The 15443-nt window shown below is 43.6% G+C and overlaps 1 protein-coding gene across 3 annotated transcripts in view; it reads right to left on the minus strand.

The window, feature by feature from the left end:
• The window catches only part of NPAS2 (neuronal PAS domain protein 2), a 180583-nt gene that overhangs the window by 19361 nt on the left and 145779 nt on the right, over nucleotides 1–15443 (minus strand). For all 3 annotated transcript variants that reach the window (XM_090281939.1, XM_090281940.1, XM_090281938.1), the window contains exons 8-12: nucleotides 8323–8441; nucleotides 7566–7648; nucleotides 6778–6884; nucleotides 4435–4582; nucleotides 2413–2497 (exon numbers count right to left, since the gene is read on the minus strand). In XM_090281939.1, the coding sequence (XP_090138065.1) occupies nucleotides 2413–2497; nucleotides 4435–4582; nucleotides 6778–6884; nucleotides 7566–7648; nucleotides 8323–8441 (542 nt within the window). The remainder of the gene's footprint in view (nucleotides 1–2412; nucleotides 2498–4434; nucleotides 4583–6777; nucleotides 6885–7565; nucleotides 7649–8322; nucleotides 8442–15443) is intronic.

Below are 15443 nucleotides of genomic sequence, written 5' to 3' on the forward strand. Positions count from 1 at the left end.
AATCTTTGGGAGAATTGTAGCTTATAAGCAGCAGTTATTACACTTTCTCACCTTGTATCTTAATTTCTTAGATTTTTGTGACTTTGCATTTTATTTTTTCCTTAAACTTGTCATTTTACTACCCAGAATTTTGATTTCTCCAGAAGGAAGAAAGAGGCAGGTTCTAGGAATAAGGTTGCTAGTGGTACTAGATTGTGAACACTCCAAATGAAATAAATGCCTCTGGGCCCTTCTAGACACTTTTCATGCTCTTTCCCACTGCTCAATCCTCCTCTCTAGCCTTTGGGCTACCAAGTGTGGAAGGGGCAAAGGACCAATGGCCCCCTATCCTCTGACCCTTGGATCATAACTGATGCTGGTTCCTAGCATTTCTCTGCCTCAAATAGTGTGATGAGGAATCAGCTGTGACTTTCCAACACCAAGGAGCCATCTTTCCATCCTGCAAGGTGTTAAGTGTCTCAGGTATAAGAAAGTACGTATAATAATTTTTAAGCTAAAGAAGAAATATGATAATGACTCCCCTGAGCCATGTTCCTACTTAGTCTTAGAAGGATAGTGAAACTCCTGGCATCCACTGGGCTATGCAGACAGACTTGTCATGCCCAATGATCTGAGGATTAAACCTGTGGATCCACATGGCCATTCCATCTCTTAGTCACGGCTCCAGTGAAGGTAAATGCTGTGTATGTGCTTGTGTAGGTCTGAAATGATTAATGTGTGATGTACAGGCCTTTGTATAAAAAAGAATTACAGGATGTGTTTGGCTGTGCTAAATGCCAGTTTTGAGACTCTGTTGCTTAGTCACAGAGTCTCCCCTCAATAAGACTCCCTAGGGGGGGGTTCCTTGCCCATGACCATTTATGAAATGCATGTTCCTGCTCTGCAGAGAAATAAGTACAGGGAGTGAGATTCAATACTGAAAAACTTTTACAGCCATTTGACAGCACCACACTTCATGGGAATCTGCCATTTACACAAACAGCAGTCAGTGACATATTTGACATTAAAAGAACCAACTAGTCCATTACCACTGACAGTTAGAATAAGCATTGTCTTGGAGCTTTTCCTTTAAAAGGACCTCATAACCTGGCACCTGAGATTGTGTTTGCGTATTTACACATATATGCATGTTTATAAGATGTTCCACTGGGCTCTGGGATTCCTAAAGGATCAGAAATTTAACAATGAATTTCAGACTGGTTAATCCTGTTCTTCAGCTGTGATGTATGGTTTGTCTAACACCTGCCTATGAACAGCTTAATTCCATTCTTGGACATGATAGATGATGCATTATGTGACAGGACTGGCTAATAAATATTTCCATAAACAATGACAGGTGTGTCACATGAAGATGCTAGTGATGAACCATCCTACAATGCACCCATGCAGCAGCCAGCAAGGGAGGCTCTGCAAAGATACTTTGTGGTCTTAAAAGGAGTCCTGGGTAGACCACAGATGACTTCATTGGACTTTGGTTACTGTGATAGCCTTGGCCCCAAACCCTGGATTCTAAGTCACTGGCCAGACTGGAACTTAAACCATATTTCAACAATTCCAAGACATTTTGATGTATCTAAAATCGAGATATATTCTTCAGCTCATGAAAGAAATGCTTATTTCACAGATTGACTGGCAGGATGTTTTTTCTTAGTGGAGGTTAAAATAATGGTAGAACTTACAGTTGATAGCTCCTTAGTTTTGATGAAACAAAACACTCCCTCCCTTTCTTGCTTTCTCCACCCCAGCCCCCATCCCAACATTTGTATCTGCCTGAAGAATGGCCTTTGAGGAACTGGGCTCTGGTCTACTGACAAGTTGCAAATGTTGGGGAAGCCTGGTCAGAGGGAACCTGGGAGCTTGGCCTGGGGCAGAAAGGAAGTCTGGTTTCATGAAGGAAAAAACTTCAGCACTGGCTGTTAACTAGACCCAGACAAAGGTACAGGCAGTGCACAGGAGAGTCGGGTGAGCCCTGGAGGCAGTGCAGCAATGCTGAGGCTAGTGGAGGCATGGGATCCCTGAATTATTCCATGCTCAATGGAATGATGAATAGCCCCCAGTTTTGTTTTTTCCCTGTGGGAGAGATACAAAGAGGAATTCTTATAACCACTCTTGGAAGGCCAGAAAGTTGCCAAACCATTTTGAGTCTAGAGGCTGTTTTTAGCTCTGTGATTTCTAACCCTTGGTGTCTTCAGGATATTAGCTAGTCCTCATGTGTTCTGTGCCTCATCTGAAGAATGAGGACTGAGGACAGTAACAGTGCCTACCTCACAGGAACACCATGGGGAGGGGGGGATAAATGCACACCTGGAAACCACACTGAATTGTACTGGAACACAGCAAGAGCTCATAAGGTAAGACATGTTGTTATTATTATTTTTTTTATGATAACCCACCTGGTGGAAATCAGCATACCTTTAGTGCTGAAGGGTGGATGGCCTTGGATAGCGGGTCTTCCAAAGCCAGCTCCTGTCTCCTTTCCATCCGAACATCTGAGTAACTAGTAAAGAAATCAAGAGACCACAGCTGGAGATAGGACAGTCCAGGATGATGTGGCAAAGAGGGCTGCATGATGTATGGAGATCCCTACTTGATACCTTCCCAGAACAGTCACTGTGAAGGGGACTAGTCCTGGTGCTTATCTGAGAAGGACGTTTCATTCTGTGCCTAAATTCCACTGCAGTGACTTCTGATTTGACAGCCAGAATATCTTCCCTTTCAGGATGTTTTTATTCTCTTCTCTTTTATTTATCTCCCCCACCCCCACGAACCTCCAAACATAATTGTCCAAACACATTTTCATTTACAGGATAAATCTCAACCATCAAATAATTAGAAAAATTTCTTAAAACCTACTCAGTCTAGACTATGCCTATGAAGAAGTGACCTAACTTTCTTAGTAATTACAACCTTCAGAAAGGTTTCTCTCAATTAACCCAGAACTCTAGCCAGACCCAGACTGCTGATTCATGTATGGACCCACTTTTAAATACTGTGGGTAAATCAAGTCAATGTGGTGACCCAGTTATGGCCTGTGTGGAGATGCAGGCTGGGCAAGCAACTGGGGAGGGTACAGTAGCTCTAGGGTCTTGGTATGCTTGTTACCTTATTTATTCACTCAGTTCACACCTGACTTTCTCTGAGAGTTTCTTTTTAGGACTTGCGAGGTGGACTTCCTCTATGGAGAGGAAAAGCAGGGTCAAGGACAGGGTCTAAAGAACAAGGTTTTAATGATGACCAGTCTTCTCTGGGGCACAAGGACCCTCTGGCAAAGGCCCAGGCTGGTTGTAGTAGGTGAGACTGGTTGCTGAAGTACCCAAGGGTGGACTAGGAAAGCCAAGATCAAGTCCCTGAGAGTGGCAAATGATATGATGAGAAAGTGCACTGGCCAAGAAAACTGGCACTTCTGCTCTCTGCTCTCACCCCAACTTACTAATGAAGAGTGATTTACTTGTTGACTATTTATGTGCATGTGTACGTATAGTATGTAGCCATCTAACTGTCTATCTACCTACTTATCAACTATCTGTTATGTATAAAAAGTAGTATGTATGAATAGCATCTATATACATGTATATGTATCTATCATCTACCTATCATCTATTATGTATATATATAAATTGCGGCACATATGTGTAATATCTATTGTGTGTATGCATTTATCTATCTATATCTATCATCTATTATTTATACGTATAAAATGCAGCATGCATGTATATGCCTGTTAATCTAACCATTCTTTTTTTGCTCTCTTCAAGTGCTCTTCTCTAGATCAGTTAAAAACTAATTGATGCTCTTAAAATTTCTATAGTCAGAGGGAAAAATATGACACTTGTCCTATACCTTTGGGAATTGTGACCAGACATAGGAAGCATCTATGAAGTGCTAGATATGCTGCCTCCATTGGAGGTCCCGGTCCCCCACACTAGGCTGGGGCTCCCTGCAGTCCCTCAGGACCACCAGGAACTTGTGCCCACTGGCCTCCTGGCTCTTTTCCCAACCCAACCTCAGTTGTCAGCAGGAGTTTTTAAAGCACTGAAAATAAAGGGGACTACATGTTTGAGTTATTTACAGGCAAATTTTCTTCTCAAAACAGTGACAGGGAAGGCTGGGGGATGGACAGAGATGAGGGGAAAATGTGTAAGTAGGTCCGTGAAGCAGTAACTTACTAAGTAATGTTCTGGTTGCCTGAAAGAGCTCATGAGGCTTCAGAGAAATCTGACTGAACACTTGAAGGAAGTCTGAGGTGGGGGTACAGAATGGGTGTATGCCTGGAGGGACTGAGCTCTGGTGATCACTCTGTCAGCTGCGGAATGTAGAGCTGGCCAGTAGAAGAAGTCCAGTCGGGGGCTTTATCCTCAGAAGCTGGGACTACCTGAGGTGGCCAGGGCTCTGACTGAGCTGTCAGGGGCCATGTCTGTCCCCAGCCCCACACACCTGACCACTGAGTGTGTGCACACGATGAACTCAGGCTTGGAGTTCCACTGGTGGTAGGTGATGTAGTAGTGGGTCTGCAGCCAAATCCACTGTTGACCTTTAGTCAGAAACCGGTAGCAACACGACTTCCCTTTACCAAACTGCATCACTGTCGGTAGAAAATGGAGTCTGCATTTAATGAATGTTAATATGAAAATAATCTTTTTGAAAATAAGCTTTCAAAAAGACACTAACAAACACTGTTTACTTCCCCACTTGGCGCTGTATTTAAGTGACTCTCAGGATAGTGGTAAACAATAATGAATTCTTAAAAAATGGAGGAATGATCCATATGCTTTCCCAAAGGGCCGAAAGCTTAAAAAAATCTTCAAATAATAGAAGATGCAGACAGTCTCAAACTGGGGGTTTAATTAGAAAGAGGCCCAGGTTTCCTGGTGCACATCTTCCTGCCACAGGTAGTGCTGTCCGTGGAACTGCAGGAGAGAGGGGCCACACACTGGGAGAATGGGTTCCAGAGCAGACATACTGGCCAGCATCCTCCCAACAGAGCTGGCTGCTGTCAGTCAGCAGTCCAACCTTAGTCAACATGGTTCTGAGACAGTTGCTAAAGAAGCCTTCTACCCCAAGCCCATTGCTGCAGAGCTGTTTGGCCCTGTGAGGCTATTGGGGGCTTTGCTGGAGGTTCTCCGGGGCAGAATAAAGGCTGCCCTTGGAAGGCAGAGAGCTGGGCTATGGGTCCCAGGAAGAACCATTTGTGTTTTACTGCCTCAGTGCCTTGACTTTAGCACCACTTTATGGTTAAGAGAAAGCGTAACTAGGAAACTAAAGCTACAAAAGGAGCTGCTGACTTGGAGAGTGTGATACCTGAAGATGAGGGAGGCCCAGCCCAGTAAGGGAGTGAGCTGGATGGCACAAGCATGCCTTGCCTGAGGCCCAGACAGGGATTCTATAGCCATGGCCTTTCATGCGTCCTTCCTCTGTGAGAGAGTTGGAAGCAGCTGGAGGCTTGACAGAGTAATACTTCTCAAATTTTCAGGTGCCTGCTAATCACCTGGGGGTCTGGTTAAAACGTAGATTCTGATTCCATCAGCTGGTAGGGGGAACCTGAGAGCTAGCAAGGCTAGTAAACTCCTTGTGATGCCATGTGGCTGCTCAGGGATCACCACTGATGAGCAAGGGTTAAAGTTTTAAAGATTAGCCTTAAATTCTAACAGCAGATCCTGATAAAACGCAAGCCTGTTCTTCCTTGAGCAAAGACATCAGGGAAGAGAAAGTTATTATAATGGGCACTACAGACAAGGCATCTATCAAAATGCAGTGTTGGGCCCTGCCAGGTGGCTCAATTGGTTGGAGCGTTATTCCAAACACCAAAAAGCTGCAGGTTCAATTCCCAGTCAGGGCACATACCTAGGTTGCCAGTGTGATCCCTGGTCGAGCATGTATGGGAGGTAACTGATCATTGTTTCTCTGTCTGTCTCTCTCCCCCTTCCTCTCTCTAAAATCAATAAAAATATCCTCAGGTGAGGACTTAAAAAATGCAGTGTTGATGGTCAATCCATGGATCAGGATCCATAGGTCAATGTTACTACAAATCTTTCTGTGCAAAGACTTGGCACCAAAAATATGACTTTAAATGGCTAATTCTTAAAAATTCTCTTGCTAATTAAGAACCCAGACATGGTTATAGTTCTCGCTTACCCCACACCAGGAGTCCTGCCTCCCATACCTTGGCCAAGTGTTCTCTGTGCAAAAAACCTTCCTGGTTCTCCTGCCTCAGCTGGATGAGGGAACTTCCTCTGAATTCCCCCAATATTCTGGGTACATCCCTTTGGTGCACCAACAACATCCTATAAGGTCACCTATTTCTGCATTTTCATCAGCCTTTGTTCCTACAGGGCAGCTAGAAGAATCTGATCATCTTTATGTCCTGGGCCTCACTGATCATCTGGCCTGTACCATAGGTCCAATACATCTCTGCTGGCTAAAGAATGGTTATCTGAATTTGGTATTTTGTCTTTGAAATATGGTATTACATAACTTAAAAAAAAATGACCAGCACCCATTCCATTTCTTTAAGATTAAACAGCTTGTGTATTTGAGGGATACTAGGAAGACACTGGGGTGTGCCCAGGCAGAGCAAAGCCAATTCTAGGTGAAAACACACACAAGGTCATCCAGACAAGGACCTCCATCATGCTTCTGGGTTATTTCAGAGAAGACAAAATCTTCCACCTCAGAAAGAACCTGAGTAACAAGCAGACTTCCAGGCTAAGAGACCTGCTCTTGGGGGCCTGTGGACAGAGCTGGAAGTCCTGGGTGCTGTGCTGGAAAAGCAGTACTCACAGTGCTGGTGGCACCTGGCCAGGAGCTCCAGATCATCAATGTGGTAGTAGTCATAGCCTGAGGTTCCCAAAACTTCAAAAGGCAGGTATCCTATTATTGGAGGGGCTCTGCCAAAACCAATGGGATAATTCATCAGAGAGGACTTACTATGGTGACCACACCTCAATGCTAAGTGTGTAGTTTGCACATTTAATGATACATGGAAGCCTTGTTTCTCAAGAACAGAGGCAGGAAAATAATTTTGCAATGTTTAAAACTTAAGAGGCTGCATTTCCAAAGTACTCAATTTTCTTGGCATGTAGGTACTCAGTTTCCTTGGCATAACCTGGCTCAAATAATAAACTCTATCACAATTGAGTAATTAAAAACAGCTATAGATTAGGTCAGCCTAACTCTAAAGTGTAAAAAAAAGGTAGAGGGTAGAGAAAGCAGATTGCTAGTTCTTAAACTGTGAAAAATGCCACAAAAGAAAGGAGATTGGGCTAAAGAGACAAAAGGTGTTGAAAGAAATACGATGAGAAGTTTATCTCACTTCTGCTCCTGCCTTTCTAGGAGCTGGAGAGGGTCCCCATTGGCAAGGATGGGGGATGAGGTTGTGTTCCAAAGATGTCCCGGGCTGTGGTGTCTGGCTTTTCTGAAGTAGTCTGACTCAAACACAGAATGCATCCACGGATATGGCCAAATGCAATAGAAGGCAAACCACCTAACCCTTGTCTGGGAACCACTTTTCCTTCTGCCAGGCCCGATGTTTTTCTCCCCAAATCAGATATGCTTTTCTTTTCACACACCTGTGATCCAGAAATAAAAACTTCCATTCCAAGCTGTGCCTTGAAGTGAATTCCTCTAGAGGTTCATCAACTACACACATTTCCTATATTAGAAGGAAAGAAAGTGTTGCCTGGGGTGACAGATGCTCATGCTAGGGCTGTTCAAGATGGCTGGTGGGCAATAGGAGCTACAACTCTTTAGAGCAAGTTTTCAAGTTGTGTTGAATTAAAGCTTGTCATCTGTAGCTAATCTGGGTTTTAGCTGATATAAAATTTATTTCACAAACTGGGAAAAATAACTAGGAGCCAAAATGTCATATAGCTCCCTTCCCATTATCTCAAAGTATGGTAAACATGTAGAAAATGACTTTTCATCTGCATTTGAATTACTAATTTAACTCAACATTCCTGCCATAGATACTAAAGCAATCACAGCTGAGAGATTTCAGACAAACTCTCCATTTGACACTTCGTTCTCACCTCTGCCTGCCCTGAGTAGTATTTACGTTGGTATGATATGTAGGAAGGTTTACAGAGCTCTACAGAAGCATCTCCACAGGCTCAAAAGCAATTGATGCCTTCAGACAAAATATCCCCTGGGAACTGGAGTTATGGGAGACAGCATGTGGGGCTGTCATAGGTAAGGAAACTAGACATTTCAAATTTTTAGTGACAACATCCTTGTAATTTTACTTTTTTCCATAAAGATAGTTCAATGTAAGGAAATGGGACTCGACTGTAATAGTTCCATAGGCTAAATTCTCTTCCAGGTACTTACCTTTAGGAATTGCGGTGTTGCTAGGCGAACAGTAGCAATGAAGCAGACCTCCTTTCCTAGTGGCAGCCGGCAAGGCCTTGGAAGGGCGTTGTCAAAGCCATTACAGGAGAGGCTAGACACTGGGGAGAGAGGGACACAGCCTGCCTGTATTCCTGTGAACCAGCACTGTGCTCAGAGCTTTGTGAACATTAATTCATCTCATTCTTATAACAACTTGGGGAGTAGGTGCTGCTGTTACCCCATTACACAGGAACTGAGGCACAGGCAGGTGAAGCAATTGTACAAGGCCACACAGAACCAGAATTTGAATCACCAATATACTACTTGCCTCTCACTTGCACTATCCTACAGCCACTTAAATGATCATGTTGGGAAAAATATTCTGCAAAATGAGAAGGCAGCCTCATTCTGCAGTTAAGGTCTGAATACTCACTCCAAGCAGTGTTTAAGGGTGAGTTCCATAGTCTGCTGGTGTTTCTGATACTGATGGACACAGGAAAATAACTTTGTCTTGGCACATGGCCCCTGCATCTGACATGGCACAGCTGGCATTCAAGGGCTTTTGCCCTGAAACACCTCGTTAGGGCCCTGAATGAGGCAGGGGCTTGCTCAGGACTACTGAAGAGATGGCCTCAGGATTTAGGGTGATTGCCAAAGGTACAGCGCATAGGTAACAAGATTTGTTTACTGTCTTATTTCTTCTCACAAGTCTTGGAAAGCATGACTTTCCTTATACTAACCAAGGTCATTCGGAGTAGAAATAATGGAGCAGGGACTGTACCCAGGTCTTATGACTCCAAGTCCAGGGTTCTAACAGGGATGGTTCTAGGTTCATCCTACCACAATGCTGAAACCAGGCACCACATGCCTCCTACGGAGGTACCCTTGGCACTAGCAGCACTTTTCCCTGGTTGCTACAGACCCCCCCTCAGACTGTACAGAACTGCTCTCTATACTTTCTGTGCCACACAACATTCTGCCAGTTTAGCTGGAGTTTTCTAGATGGGTGAAAGGACCCTTTTAAATATGAGAAAAGTCAGCTTACCATGTACACAAATTCTCACCAGTTCCCTGGGATCTTTCACATGGCTGCCCAGGCACCACCCAGAGCAGCTAATTCAGAAACTTGGGATGAAGCCCAGGCATCGGAATTTTAAAACTCCCCAGATTGAGGACTACTATCTTAGATAGTCCACAAGACTTCTTTCCTTTTAAAATGTAGTTGAGAGATGGAAGCGTAGACAGACATGCTGCATCTCCCTCCACAACTAGGAAGGAATACAACTACCTCAAAATAGGAAACAACCAGAAGTTCTGGAGAACCAAGGTACATGGAAGTCCAGCAGGCAAAGATATAAAGAAGAAATACCCATCCAGACAGGTAGGAGGGGTGGAGCCGGGGTAGAGAGGACGTGGTGTGGTGGCAGCAGCGGCAACAGCAGCAGGCCAGTGGAAAGTGCAGTCACACATTTTAAAAAGTCAACAGGGACACCTGGGGAGTGTTCCCAGCTCCTCACCAGACCCCGCAGCTCACTGTACCAGCACCAGGGAAAATCAAGCCTCATTGCTTTTGACTATGCAAACCAGTGGGGGTTGGGACAGAGGCAGAAACTGCCAGTCTCTCAGCAGAGTCCGCTTGTTTAAAGGGCCCCCATGGTCCTAGAACATCCGTAGACCCATCCGCTCGGAACGACGGCCAGGGCAGCAGCTAGAGGGGCACCAGTTCAGTGGGGAAATGGGAGAGGTGTCTGCAAAAGGGGCAAGTGCTGGGCAAGCAGCATTGTTCCTTCTCAGACCACTCCCCCACATACAGCGCCACAACATGGTGAAATAGGTCATCTGTTACTGATGAATACCTAAGGCTCTGCCCCTTACAACGAAATAGTAGCGACAGCTCTGCCTGGGACACAGAAGCAAACAAACACAGGAGACTTCTGGCAAAGATGGAGGCCTAGACTGACATGCTCTGTTTCCCTCCACAACTAAGAAGGAATACAACTACCGCAAAACCAGAAATAACCAGAAGTTCCAGAAAATACATGGAAGTCCAACATATGAAGTTATAAAGAAGTGGTGCTTGTCTGGAGAGGTAGGAGGGGTGAAGCCGAGGAGGAGAGGTCAAGCTGTGCTGTCCACGGCAGCAGCAGCAATGGCAGCAGGACAGCGGTAAGCACAGACACCCGTATTTAAGGGGAGGTGAGAAAAGCCTGGGGAGCACCCTCAGCTGCAGACCAGACCTGTCAGCTTGTGATTCCAAAGCTGGGGAAGGCAGACCTCCATTGTCTTGGACTGTGGGGCCCAGAGTGGGTAAGACAGAGGAGGAGGTTCCCGGTCTCTCAGCGGAGAGTGAACGGCAGGAATCCATCTTGGAACCCCACCCCCACACAAAACGCCACAGTGTGGTGAGACAGGTCACCCAGTTGTGACGAGCGCATGGGGCTCCACCCCCTATAGCGTAGGAGGTGTGACAGCCCTGCCCAAGAAGCAAAGGTAAACACAAAATGGTCAGGATGGCACAGATCATGATAGAGACTTCAGTGATGCAGCTGACCATACAGCAAATATCTAATCTAATGAAGCAGCAGATAGGAAATCTTTCCGAGGCACAGTTCAGAGCTTTGGTTATAAAAATGCTTACAGACCTGACAGCAGATCTTAAACAAGACAGAGAAAGAATGAAGACTAGTCCTGCTGAAATGAACAAAAACACATATGAAATTAGTGGTGAGGCCAAGAAAAACCAGGGATCAAATCAACAAATCGGAACATAGGGAAGGAACAAACAGTCAACCAGTGCAGAAAGAAGAAACGAGAAGTGAGGAAAATGAGGAGAGGCTCAGAAAGTTATCAGACAGCTATAAGCGGGCCAACACATGAATCATAGGGTTGCCAGAAGGTGAAGAAGAACTAGAAACTGAAAAATTATGTGAAAAAATAATGAAGCAAAACTTCTCTAATTTGGAGAAGGAAATAGACTTATAGGTCCAGGAAGCACAGAGAGTGCCCAAGAAAAACTGGACCCAGGGAGAACCACACCAAAACACACTATAATCAAAATGTCAAAAATTAAGGATAAAGAAAAAATCTTAAAAGCAACAAGAGAGAAGAAGAGAATTACATACAAAGGGGTCCCAATAAGACTATCAGCTGATTTCTCAAAAGAAACTTTGCAGACAAGAAGGGACTGGCAAGAAATATCCAAAGGAATGAAAAGCAAAAGCCTACAACCACAATTACTCTACCCAGTGAAGCTGTCATTCAGAATAGAAGAGCAGAGAAAGTGCTTCCAGGACAAAGTAAAACTGAAGGAATTCATCAGATCCAAACCACTGTTATATGAAATGTTAAAGGGACTTGTTTAGGAGAAAGAGGATCAAAACTATGAACATTAAAATGAAAACTATATCACAACAACCAACAGCAGAAGCTAGGGACTCGAAACAAAGGCAAACTAAGTAGGCAATGAGAGTGGGAAAAGAATTATAGGTATGGGGAACATTATGGGGGAAGGTCAGCAGGGAGGAGGAAGTGGGGAAATGGAGGAAGATGGTACAGGAATTAAGAAGCATAGTAGGAGGGAATGGAGTAGATAGGAAGATGTTGAGAAGAACTGTATGCACAACCAATGGGGAGGGGAAGACAACTGGAGCAAGGGATGTCACTGGGTGGAGGGGAAGAAAGGGTAAAGAAATTAGGACTGTAACAGCATAATCAATAAAGCATATTATAAATAAAATAAATAAATAAATAAATAAATAAATAAATAAATAAAATGCATTTGATTATATCCTATACATTTCTGAACTTGTAGATTAAAAGTTATATATTCCAATTTGAGAATATATAAACATCAGAAAATGAAATGAATTCTAAGATGGTATCTACAAGACTTTCTTTGGATTTTAGCTTTCCAATCATTTCTTACTTTATATGTTTATGGGTTTCGAAGTGATTCAATAATGTAGTGTTTTATTCACAAACATGAATGAATTCTTTTTACCATATTCTCTGAATGTATACACATAAGTAATAAATGTTTCCAAACATTACTATAAAGTGAGTAAAATTAAAAACACTGGTCCCAAGAGAGTTTGCATCTGTCATTAGCTGGCTTTGATTATTGCAGATTAATGTGTAGGGTGAGCTGAGGAACTTATCAAGGAAAAAAAACAATTCCACAAAGAAAAGGGTTGCTAGATGTAAATATCTGCATGATGAAAAAAAGGAAGATATTGAAAAATTTCCCAGATGTGAAATATCCTCTCCGCTGGAATCTAAGAGACATCATCAGACAGATGATCATCTAATAAAAATGCTACCTACTCTTTCAGAATATCAAGACCTTCCAAGCAAACTTCTAAGGATTTCCCAGGAATTTAAGAGAAAGTCCTTAATTTGACCTGAACCACGTGCATTGTTTGAGGGATCCTTTTTGCTACTAAGTTTATATGCCCTTTCAGTAAGTACCTTCCTTTGTGATTTGCTGTGAGGAAGAATGGGACAGATGGAGTGTGAAATAGGCAACACCAGCCCCTAACGACTTCCAGTGACAGGGATGGGGATCATGGCAATTAAATGGATGTTCTGTAGAGCTTCCTGTTGGCCTGGCTGCCTTCCAGCATAGTTTTATCAGCCCTTTTATAACTTCTAGAGCTTTAAAGATGAAAATGCATCTCTCAAGGGACATTTCATTATTGCCCATACCCTGTACTGAGAAGCTAGATATTTTAGAGAGGGGCCCAGAATAAGCAAATGCCTCTTCTAAACAAGCCTTTCTCCCCAAACCTGAAGCAGCTGAGAGCTTGATCAAAGATGATAGTAAGTCAAGGATCAAAGTTATAACACAGGCCAAAGGGAAAACCTTAGGGAGAAACAAGGGGAAGAAGCTACTTTAAACATTCTGCCAACTGTGTTTGAAATGACTTTTACTCTCAGTGCAAGCCTTCTTGCATGTTCTGGAGAGTCACCATGTTGGCAAACTGCTCCCTGGGACTTCATAGTAATATTTAGCTATCTTATTCCCAGGTAGTTTAGAAACATTAATTAAAATTTTAATTAGCTGCTTCAATTTAAGCAATAGAAAAGTATATCTAATTACAACTGGCTTCCTGAGCTTCTCAGAAGGATAAACAACTCAATGCAGACACAGCCATTTTTTATCAGATCTCTGACCGCTCTCAGCCTTCTTTCCTGTCCCTCAAATACACATACACACACAGCACTCATGACAGAGATGAAAGTGATTATTTCTTGTTACATTCACCCTTCCCCCAAAGTCATCTTCCTTAAAATTGATCATGCTCTTGCCCAAAGCTAAGGCGATAGCTTCCCTGTGGCAGGTACTGGGTGTAGTTCTCTGTCCCCAGCTCTGAGCAGGCAGCTTGCAAACAGCAGGTATCAACAAGTGTTTATGGAATGACTCTCAAATGAGATGACTTTCCATCTCACATCCAAGCCACATCTTAAGGCCCAGCTAGGGAAGACACCTTCTGATCCTTGTTAACAACTAATGCATAGACCTTGAGATCCCAGGGTGATCTTCCCCCCAGAGTCCAGCCTGGTGCTGGTGGTGGCAGGCTTGTTGTGCTCAGGTTAGCTCACTGCCCTACTGATTTATTGACACTGGTCAGAAGAACGCCTGGGCAAGATCTTCTGCAAATCAGCCATTGTCAATCAGTTCATGGAAAATGTGGGAGCGCCCATTATGAACCTCGTGTTTGGAGAAATGCAGGATGGGGCTGTTTTTGGTCTTCCTAATAAAAGGGTCCATGGAATCACCAAGGACCCCTCTTTGCTCCTGAACCTTTCAGCACAGTCTCTAAATTTAGAGACCCTGAAAGAATTTTGCCTTAGGCTGGCATTCTTGAGATTCCCAAAATAAGATAGTCCAAGGCTGTCCAGAGAATCGAATGACTTGCTTGTGCCCAGCATTCATTGGCTTCCAAGTCTGCCTGACAAAGGTGAGCTCCAAGTAAGTCATAACAAGGAAATACGATGACTTCAGGGGCAAGAAGAGTGCAGGTGGTGTGAGAACTTGTTTCCAAAAGGATGTGGAAGAGAGAGGAAGAAGCAGGGAATGGTGACAGTGAACCTTAGCTGACAGTAAGGGGTAGAAGGAGATGGAGAAAGATGTGCTGATACTCTTCTGCTCAGTATCGGTTCAGTCATCAGACCTAAACAATTAAGCATTCTGATCAGAGATGGCCTGCTTATGATAAATGACTTGCAACAGCTGTAGGAAAATACACTAACAGTCCACAAAATGACAAATAGCTTTCTCAGTACTTCTTAGAATAAACAAAAAACAAAGCAGGCAGGTGTCTGGGGAGATGTGAAACCATAATGAGGAGGTTTGCTAAAGGAAGAATAAATTTCCTAAATCTCGTTTGTGATAAGTGTCTAAAAGGTTTGGGCAAGATTGTTCGAATGTTGAGGGAAAATAATGCTCTTCACATTCATGAGAAATCATCTCCCCAAAGTTAAGCATGATTCCCAGACTCATCTTTTTTCTCTTCCCAGTGTGCATTCCCCAAGGTATTCTGAACAACCAGGTCATTGGATTCTTAGGAGAGCAGCAGAACCATAATCCTGCCCAGTGTTTAGTCTGGGGCCCTACCTAACCTGTGGTGCTAATGTGTGGTTTTCTTTCCTTTCTGCCACTTCTATTTGGCACAGAGAAGAACAATGTTGGAAAGAAGTTCAGCACCACACCAAAAAGCTGGGGGGTTGCAAATTGCCGGGTTCAAAATCATACTCTAATGGGAAAATATATGTCTTAAGTTCCTTCCTTCCCTTGGCATTCACTAATGAAAATGAGTAGTTTTAGGGGCCAGGAAATGCACTGACAAAATACCCACTAGATGGTCGGTGTGGACAGGGCCAAATTATTTGTATGATCAGGAAAGTGAACTTCCTGTAGGCCATCGTCCCCTGAGCCCCAGTTGGATATCTTGTGCCCATTTTTATAACAATTATTGGACAACCCACACCAAAGTTCCCTGCTCCAGGCTGAAACAAGCATGAATATGGTTGGTAAATGGATGACCGTTCTTTACTGTTCCATTTTAATACAGACTGGAGATGCTCAGACAGGATGACAGTCTTGGGTAATAATTTGTTCT

This window comes from Furipterus horrens, unplaced genomic scaffold (assembly GCF_987537825.1).
Source record: "Furipterus horrens unplaced genomic scaffold, mFurHor1.1.pri manual_scaffold_6, whole genome shotgun sequence".
Lineage (NCBI taxonomy): Eukaryota > Metazoa > Chordata > Mammalia > Chiroptera > Furipteridae > Furipterus > Furipterus horrens.